Below are 10,207 nucleotides of genomic sequence, written 5' to 3'. Positions count from 1 at the left end.
ATTTAGTGCAATGTTTTGATATGTAGTTTATGATAACATACCTTTTCCCCTAATCTTTGAGATTTGTTCATTAAGAGAAGGCAAAACTAAGAGGTTGAAGTTTGTATGTAATAACACTATACTAACAAAAATGGGGCAAGACATTAACACTGTGAATAATAGGCAAAAAAATATAAAAGCTAGTTTATTTGAAAAGTTGTGGAAAGAAAAATGCAGGATTTAGCTGAGGCATTTGGAGTTAAGAATAAAAGAGTGAACCCAAAGATGATTTAATCATTTTATTTTTCTTCTCCCCAAATCAAGACTATCTGAGTGAAGTCAGCTGTGTTCTTAACAAACTAAGTGAAATAATTAATGCCTATTATGCTGTCAAAATCTAAGGCAAATTTTTGATGTTTTGTAGGGGAAACCTCAGGAAGGACGACTTGGGAAAAATACCTAAGGCCTTGGTGAACGCTATTAGACAGTATAACCCCACACTCACATTTTGGCTAAGTCATTCCTAGTTTTTACAATTACTTTTGTAATAGTTATCTCAGGTGATTATATTAAATAAATTCCTTACTGTAACATATATAAGAGGAGAACATGTACAACTTAATTCTGTGATGTAATTCTCAAAATCCTCTTTCTCTAGGACCTTTTATTCCATCTTCTTTGGTACTGGTTTTTCATGAAATACGTATCTTTTATTTTTACTGCATCCTGGTGTTCGGCATTTGTTTTGATACTCCATTCATTATGCAAACAATATCTCACTTTAAGCTTGCTTACAATATGATGTAGTCTGGTTGCTTGTCATACAAGCACAGTCAGGATATACTGTTTGGTGTTTCAGCCAAATTTCTTCACTTCCTATATTCTCACAGTTGGTACCGTGCAGGAACACTCACGGTGACTCTTAGCCTCCTTTGTAGTTAACTTTCTGATGAGACATATTCAGTTAACATTCAATAGACCTTCCCCTTCCAAAGTACTGTTCAGTTTGGAACACTGATACAAACCGTTTTACTAGTTTTAAAAGTCATATTCTGGAATCACCTTAACTTGGTACTACAATCATGCGTCATGAGCTCAGACAAATTACTTAACATCTGTAAGCTTTATTCATTAATTTATTCAACATTTATTGAACTATGTGTAATAGGCTCTGGGGATAGGAAGTAAATGTGATAGCCAAGAGTTTCTCATCTGTAAAACGTGGCTAATGATAGAGCTGTTTTGAGGATAAAATATATGTAAAGTACTTAGCACAGTGCTCAGTAAATGTTCATTGTTATTATTAGCAGTATTATTTTGATCAAATTACTTTTAACATCTCCCTGTGACTGTAACCTCTAATGATTCACAATGCATCCATTCCATTACGTTTCTGAACATAAAGCTACTCCATAAAGTACTGATGCTGGAAATGATCTTTTCCAGAAATATTGATGCAATGTTCCGAGAACACTGGAATGTAGGCACTCCAAAATACAATACCTTTCACACCTGGTCAGCCAAGAAAAAAACTGTAAATCACAACCACGGTCTGGATTATGAAAGGAAAGTGCTATACCTGTACCGTCTGAGTGTAGACTTGTCTAGATAATCTACATTTCTTTCCAAATTCCCTCATATACTTTTTTTTTTTGGTGGTACGCGGGCCTCTCACTGTTTTGGCCTCTCCCGTTGCGGAGCACAGGCTCCGGACGCGCAGGCTCAGCGGCCATGGCTCACGGGCCCAGTCACTCCGCGGCATGTGGGATCCTCCCGGACCGGGGCACGAATCCGTGTCCCCTGCATCGGCAGGCGGACTCTCAACCACTGCGCCACCAGGGAAGCCCTCTCATATACTTTTAAGTTTGTATTATTAGAAAAATAAATAACAAGCCTACAGACAGGCCATCTTAAGTTTTACTTGTGTATCACTAGCCTGAAAAGATCAAAAATATTTTTACTGTGGTTTCAGCTCTTTGTGGCGGGGGAGGGGGCAGGTGGGGGTGATGTCAACTCATGTTAGTTGAGAAAAGTGGCAGCTCTGCATCTCATGCAATTGAACTAGAGAAAATGGGTTACTGCAAGAACTGGCAAAACCTATTGCCATTATTGCAATGGTTATAGAAATAAAATGAGTTTCTCTTTTACTCAGTGGAACTATTTAAGAATGACAAAGAGAAAACACCTACAACGGTGGCAGAGACTTTGCGTCCAAACGTTCTAGTATGAATTATTTGTCGTTTAAGTCGAGCCTCATTAGGTAAACTGTTTTACTAAGGACTGCACAGGAGCCTGTGAAAGATTTCGGAAGAACAGGAGTTTTGAAGAACCATGTTGTTTACACTCTGTCACTCATTTTCAAGCCCAGTGTTACCATTCAGTTCTTACACAAGAATATCTGAAAACAAAAGGACATCCTCTAAAATGGGTACTGGGTGCTCTGAGCGTCGGAGGAGTTGGCCGAAAACCAGACACCAAGCCCTTCAAAGGCACGTGGGGCCGAACCTCCCTCGGAATCGCCACGGCCGGCGCTCGAAGGCTCCAGGCTCCGCGCCTGACTTCCCAGGGCCGGTGCAGCACCGGGGGCGGTCCGACAGCACCGGCCCTCCTGCCTCGTCATCGCTGCGTTTCTGGCTGGCGGAGCCCGGTCCCCGTCCGCGGCATTCCACGCCTCCGTCTCCGCGGGCGTACGCGGGGCTGGGGAATCACCTCGGGAGCCCACTCAGCAGCGGGGAGGGCGGGAGCGAGGAAAGCCCGGGCTCCCGCTGTAACCCCCGAACTCAGCGGCGTCCCCCACCCCTCGGCGGCGGGGCCGCAGGTACCTCCTCAGCCGCCTCAGCATTCGGCGCTCAACTGGTGGGCAGCCCGTCCCGCCGCCGCCACGTCCACTCAGAGGCCCTTCGGAGCCGCGCTCCCGCCGCCGGCACCTGACTGACTGACTGACTGACTGGCTGACCGACCGACCCGAGGTTGGAACCCGGGCCGCCACCACCGCCGCCGTCGCCGCGCACGCGCTCCTCGCCCGCCTCCGTCCCGGGGCGGCCCGCGGGGCGGGAACGCGACGCTACGAGCCGCCCGCACCTGCCTGACTGACAGGCGGACCCCGGGATCGGGCCTCGTGCCGGCGCGCGCACGCGCACGCGCCTGGCGCGGCTGCCGTCGGCCCCGGGGGCGGGACCGCGCGGCAGCGAGCGGGCGGGGGGCTCGTGGTGCGCGCGCCCCGCACCCGAGGGCTGCGGAGAGATATTTTGGGTGGCAGGAGGCCCCTCGTCATTTCCGCCGGGCTGCTGGTCGTGCCGGGGGCTTCACTCTCGCGCACGAGGCGAACGGGCAAGTTGGCTGCGGGCGTGTGGCGGCAGCTCCTTCCATTAGCGCTGCGACCCTCGGCAGTGCAAGCCATGAAGTGAAGCCCCGGAGGGACGGAGACCCGAGCGGAGTTGCGGAGCCACGGCAGCAGCCGCCGCCTCAGCGGGGAGCGAGCAGACCCGGCGCGGAGCCGCGACCCCGGCGCCTTTCCCTCCCCGTCACCGCTCCCACCGCTGCAGCCGCGAGACTCAACACACAAAAGCCGCTTTCTCCGCGCCGCCCGCCCAGCGAGGCAGCAGCCAGCGAGGGACCCCACCTGAGGGCGGCTCGGGCTGCTGAGTTCGTTTTGTGTCTGAGCTCCGAGCTCCGCGCCCCGCGCGGAACCGACCCTGTGCTCATGGCTCTGATCATGGAACCGGTGAGCAAATGGTCTCCGAGTCAAGTAGTGGACTGGATGAAAGGTAATGCCCGCTGTGCGGAGGGCGAGGCGGCCCTGGGGCTCGTGGTCCCGGCGCACGGGAGGGAAGGGGCGCCCGCCGCGGCCGAGCCCGCCATCGGGGCTGCAGCCAGCTGATCGTGGGGCGCCGAGGGCAGCGGGGGACCTCCAGGGCTGACTGGGGCTCGGGATCCTGGTCTCCTATTGTCTCCAGCCAGTGGCTTCCCATCCGGAGAGGGGCGCGGAGAGCGCGGGGGTGGCCGGGGCGACCCGATGGGAGGCTGGGAGCCGGACGGCGGAATCCCTGTCAGTCTTTCCGGCTCCTAGCTCCCCTTGGTGCCCCCAGGCCGGGAGGACGTGCCGACCCTGCCTTCTCCCCTCAGGGAGGAGCCCCCAGGGACGGTCGCCCGTTCCCCGGCCCCTTTGTTCCTGGGAATCCTGACGCCCCCTTGGCGGCCGCCCCTGCCAAGTGCCTTTTCTTGCGCCAACTCTCCCTGCAACTTTTAAGCCCACGTAATGGTGTCAGGTCGCGGCCGCCGGGGTTTGGATCCGGAGAGCTCCCCCTCTTCCCCAGGTTGGGATGAGGATGCTCGGGGGATGCGCTGCTTTGGGGGAGAGGAAAACATGCTTCCCCTGGGACAGCATCTGCGCTGGTATCTATGGTTCCCTCCTGTGCATCCCCCCGCGTCCTTTGCCTCCTCCTCTTCTGGCGGCTTGAGGCTTTGAATCTTAAGGCTTTTTACTGGGGGCTCGACCCCAGGTGTAAAGTGATGCACATTCAAGTGTCCCCTCATTTATTCCATCTTGAAGACTCTCCCCTTTTTTCCCCTGGGCAATTTCTAATAACCATACTTAAAGACATTCGCCCTCCTAATCTCAAACGTGGGCTTTTTCTCTGTCCCTGGGCTTTCCTGCCTCACTATCTCCCTCTGTTGTCTGTTGTCTGAGTTAGAGGACCCTCTCCTCACGACCACCGCGCCCCCTCCCATCCCCAAGATTCCTAAGATTTGGGGAATGCTGACAGGGGATGGAGGGGATGGACAAAAAAGGATTCCTCGCCACACTTGGGAGATGTTAAGAGTTTTGCTTGTGGTTATTCCTAGGCACAAACTCTGGGTAGATTAGTCAGGGCCCAAAGGCTTATCATTTGCAAATGCAGTTTCAAAGATGAGGGAGCCCCTTCTTAGGGCTTGCTTAGCAGTCAGACTTTCTAAGCTCCAGGTACTTTAGAACGAAAGTAGCGTGATTGGAAGTGATTGAGAGCAACAGAGGGAAACTCAATTTTTTTTCTTTTTCCCCCGAGCCTTTTCAGCCTCTTGCTTGTCTTGTGGATTTTCCTTTATCCATTTGCTTTCCTTTTATTCCCTTACTTGCCCCTTTATTCTTCATTTATTTCGTTTTTCTTTTCTAATATGTGGAAAGTGCTTTGTAACTGCAAAGCGCAGTACAAATGAGAGTGTACTGAATTAAATCGAATTCATTATATATCGACTGCCCCCGTGTGCGGTGCATTGTGCTAAGGTGCCATGGGTGCCATGACTAAGACAAAGTCCTGCAGTGGCTCATTATTTTTTTCTGTTTCTTCTTCTGTTTTCATATTGCTATTGAAATTCTGCTCTCCTAGATTCCCACCAATTTTCCCCCCCTTTGGATTGTCAGATGCAGACAAACATCTAACTTCTGTGTTTCTCAGTCATGGAAGAAAGAGCCAGAGCACATGCGAAAAGCAAGACTGCTTAATTAAAACCCTTTCTTTGAATTTGCCTAAAAGATTACTTCAATTTGAGTCTTGTTACTGAAATACTCAAAGAAAAGCTATCTTGGCTCCTTGGGAGTCAGATTACCTTCAGAGGCTACCTCTCACAAATTCCCATGATGCTTGTAGTGAGTGCTGCATACTCCATCTTCTTCACCTCCCACCCTCCCAGTACATTCTTGCACTTTCCCCACTCTCTACACTTTAGGTCCACTGAAGCATGTAGAACATATGATGTACATATTCTGACACACATTTTTAGTTTCTCAGTACACTAGTCCTTTAAAAATCTCTCCAGCCTAAAATGCAGCTTCTTTGGAGTTGGGCTTACATCATTAGCTGTGATTTTAAGTGATTGTTATATTTAAGTTGAATAACTTATTTTCATACCTGTTGGTGATGCATCTTAGAGCTATTTGAGAAGACAGAATTTGTGTATCTTTGTATACATTAGACTGGAAGAGAATAACTGATGTCATTATCTGTATATTTCAAGTCCCAAACTGCTTACTGCTGAAATTTCCATAATCTTCATATAAATTTGATTTGAGATATTATCAGAAAGTAAGGTTTAAAAAAATACTAAGATGAAACAAACATTTCCTCAAATTAATTAACTTAATTAATAGTGTACGTTTCATTTTTACACTATTAGCTTAATTAATCCCCCCCACCCTTTTCCCCAAATAAACTTTACAAAATACACTTAAAAAATACTTTTCACCCTTTCTTCAGATGCACTAATATTTAAAAGTCAATTAATTTAGGCTGTAGCTTTGGAATGGCCAAACCTCATTTAGTGTTGTATAATGTATAGTGTTATAAAGGCAGTACCAAAGGATGAACAGGACTTTTGAACAACTGCAGCATTGTGGGAGTTCTTTAAAACATGCTCCTAATGTGACAGTTTCATCATCCTTAACATTTAAGACATATATATGGCATATGCTTTCACCTAGTCACAATCGTAGATAGTTATAACTCTCTTTAGTAAGGTATATGCTTTATGCTCTTTCTAGGGTATTTTTTTCCTTCACTAAACAGAAAAGGAACCATTAAGCATATAAGAATAGCATGGCCATATGTTTAATGCTTCCAGACAATTTATAGAAGTGCATTAGAAACTCAGTCAGCAGAGAGGGAAATGAAGGGAAAAACCCCTGGCTGACAAGATTATTAAACTTTGGTAGAATATATTCAAGATTAATTATGAAGGACCATATATACACTGCAATTCACTTTAACTTATTACGTTTTATTAAAATATATTTGAGGGACACGTAAGTATTAAATTTATGTTAATTATTATTAAAAAACGCTATGAGGAAATACTTCCTATTGTTTTGCTCACCCCCAACTCCACTATTTGTGAAATCCAATACTCATTGAATTTTCTCCTGACAATAGAAATTTGATGTGACACAGTGTCAATGTTAGTTCCAGTAAATATATGAACTCCTCATGAGTCAGTAGAATAAGGATTTATATCCCACATTATCCTGATAGTACTTCAGGCTATTTGGAAACGTCTCATAGCCTTCAAAATTAATTTTAAAAATTAATTTTATAAAAATATTTTTTGAGAAAATCAAATACTCATCATTTAGTGCTTGCAACTAACCTTTTTCAGTTGGAAATTACATTCAGTCCTCCTGTAGTTTTGACAAAATTTTAAAACATAAACCTTTTTACAGTGAATAAAAGCAAAGCAGTTATTGGGAAAAGCTATAGGTAGAAAAGTAGGCCAATAACTGTTTCTAATTTTTGCTCAGTCTGTTACTCTAAAATACATTATTTCTCAGCTCCTGTCTGTTCACTTGCAGGGCCTGGAAATATTTCATAATCTGCAGTTGCTTGAGTCTACTTTTTTTGCCTTCTGAAATATAACAAAAACCTTTGAACACGTTTGGGCCCCTATTATTAATTTTATCATTAATTTTCCTTGTCCATGTCACACCCAATAATTCCAGTTTTTTTCTCACACCTTTTCTGCCTTTTGAAGTTCTTTCAAAATATCCAGATGACTAAGATTAAGTTATTTTCCGGGGCCAGCTCCCTTTCTGACATTTTTTCCAGTGATCTTTTAATCCCTTTCTGGATCAAATAAAATGGATGATTGTTTTCAGAGTCAACGGACAGGCCCCGCTTTGCTGATCTTCTCTTATGGTCTCTGTGACTTAGCTCCATGCACTCTTACGTTATTATGATTCCTAAAATCATCTAAATTTTTAAGATAGCCTCTGAAGCCATCCCACAATTAACTGCTCTGGTCTTTCCTGTTTACTATAAACCATTTTCTTTAAGAAGCATTCACTGACTTCTAATTTCTGTCCTGATGACTCAGCCTTCTTGAGGACAGAAAATGAAATACATTATTTTAGGTATTAAAAAACAAAGATAAAGCCAACGTTTTGCATACAACCCTAAAAAGAGGAAAATGCAGTGATGAAATAAGGTCTATTTAGTGTAAAAGTTTACATGCTCTAAAGGAAAATGTGTCCGATAACGGAAAGCAGTTTTGACAGGTACAATGCCCTTTAGTAATTTTTTTCCCCCTCATAGGACCCAGAGCTGAAGTTGAAATTTATCTTAATCAGGTGAAGGAAAATGTCAAAATTTTGAGTTAAACTGTTTTGAGAGAGAGATCAGAAATAATTTTGTGGCAGGAACTTGAGAAGTATACACCGTAAGGGAAAAAAAATATGCTAAATGTTTAAATTGGTGCTATTACCTCTTTTTGAAAAATTAGGTTTTTTCTCAATTGCAGCGTGACTAGATAGTAACCAACAATCACCTGCTTTGGATTTGACATTTTTGGAACAGGAATTCTTGTCATTTTATACAAAGAGGAAATTTACCTTTTTGATATGTAGAGTTTAGTTCACAAGAAACGTTTTGTTTGTAGTGTCATTAACATTTGCTCCTTAAGGTAACACACATGATGTAGTGCATAGTAGGAAAAAAAAGAGTATATTTATGTAGATGTATTCTAGTTCTTAGATATTTACTTAGTACTTCAGCATGGAAGGTGCTTTGATGGATGAATTTAAATAATTCCCTGCTTTGGAGAAATTAGTCTCTGTAAGGGTTGGCAGTGACATTGGCAAACCTATGCCAAGACAGAGACAGGTACCAACTAGTACATTTGGTAAATTTTAAGAGTTTGCATATGTATACAAGCACCAATGGAAAGAGAAGATGATGATTTTAGTAAGTCAGGAAGGAATCCATGGGGAAGGTTTGAGCAACTGTTTAAGCAGTTTATTTAATTAAGGTATATTCTAAGAGGGATGTATTCTAAATGTAGAAGCACAGCAAGAGACTCTAGAGTTGAGATGGGGCGATTAACCAGAGGCGTTGAGTCTACGTTTTTCTGGTTGAAAGAGAAAGGTGGGCAGTACAGGGAAAGTGAGGGAGGAGCATGAGTAGGTGGCACAAAAGTACAAGAACAAATCTGCATTTCACAAAGACAATAAAACTCTCATCATGTCCTGAGTTTAAATAAATACCACATTATAAAACTTCGGCTGCCAAAAATAAGCCCATTTCTGTTTCTCAGGAATAATTTGGAAATAATGTTAAAATGAGTTATTTTGAAGATTAATTACATCATTAACATTATGTTGTTGGATATTTAGAATTTTACTGATCCAAATTCTTACATGAAGAATGCAGATTGGCTTTTAAATGTTGATGTTGTTCTTAAAGCAATGATAAATTATCATTTTCATTCATAGCAGAGTGACCTCAGATTAGGACCTAACATTTTCTTAATGACTTTTAGCTTTCTATGTGACTTCCCTCACACACAAGGCTTATTGTGAAAGATGAAGCATTAGCTTCTATAAAGAGTCCTAGAAGGATGGATCATCAGTACTAATTTAAAGGTGGGGGAAAGGGAGGGTAAGTAATTTGAAAAATAAAATGGAGCCTAAAGCTTTATGTTTATGAGTTTGTCATGGATTAGTGTCTGGCTCAAGAATAGGCTCATTGTTTTGAATAGCATTCAGTGAGTGAATTCAGTTTTCATGCATAGCATAGGCCTGTGCTACCCAAAATGGTACATTTCTGTGGTTGTGAAAGCCAAATGATCAAAAGCCAAAAAGTTGATTTTTGCTAAGTATTTTAAAATATTATTTTTATATTAAAATAAACATAGATATTGATGGTATAGAAAGCAAAATTGGCATGATTTTAAAGATGAGACCAGAGGCTTAACAGGAATTTTAGCCTTGCAGCAGGCTGTTTTAAAGCTGCGTTTCCCAGACCTCCCAGGGTTATGAGTACACTCTGTTCAGCAGTTAAGGATACATCAGTGGAAAAGTTTGAGAAGTGGTGGTTGGGTTTAGAAAAGGTAAAATTTATGTACTCTGCTTCCTCTCTTTCTCCTCTTGCAAAGGATAAAATATTATCTTTTCAGTCAAGGTCATGATAATTACAGCATCTTACTTTGTTTGATCCATAAACCTGTAGTCAGGATGAACTTCTTGAGAATGATTCCCATCTAATCCTATCTTCCCCATCAGCTTAAAAAATTTAATGGTTTCTCACTGTTTTTAGGATAAAGTCCTTAAAATGGCCTATAAGACCCTGGAAGGTTTGGCTGTTGCCTGTGAGGTAAACCTCATTGCTAGCACTAGCTACTCGGGCCTTCTTTCAGTCCTGTTTACGCAGCCCTTGAGCCTTTGCACTTTTGCTTCACCCAGTTAAATCCTGCTCATCCTTCAGCT

The 10,207-nt window shown here is 43.6% G+C and overlaps 1 protein-coding gene across 5 annotated transcripts in view; it reads left to right on the top strand.

Annotated features, from left to right (window-relative positions):
• Positions 1 to 3,682: 3,682 nt before the first annotated feature.
• The window catches only part of CNKSR2 (connector enhancer of kinase suppressor of Ras 2), a 255,875-nt gene continuing 249,350 nt past the window's right edge, over positions 3,683 to 10,207 (top strand). For all 5 annotated transcript variants that reach the window (XM_022560502.2, XM_022560501.2, XM_022560500.2 and 2 more), the window contains exon 1: positions 3,683 to 3,746. In XM_022560502.2, the coding sequence (XP_022416210.1) occupies positions 3,683 to 3,746 (64 nt within the window). The remainder of the gene's footprint in view (positions 3,747 to 10,207) is intronic.

The sequence above is a fragment of the Delphinapterus leucas genome, chromosome X (genome assembly GCF_059928025.1).
Source record: "Delphinapterus leucas isolate spDelLeu-1000000601 "Yukka" chromosome X, BTC_Dleu_Yukka2, whole genome shotgun sequence".
Taxonomy (NCBI): domain Eukaryota; kingdom Metazoa; phylum Chordata; class Mammalia; order Artiodactyla; family Monodontidae; genus Delphinapterus; species Delphinapterus leucas.
This window is presented reverse-complemented; position numbering and strand designations above follow the sequence as displayed.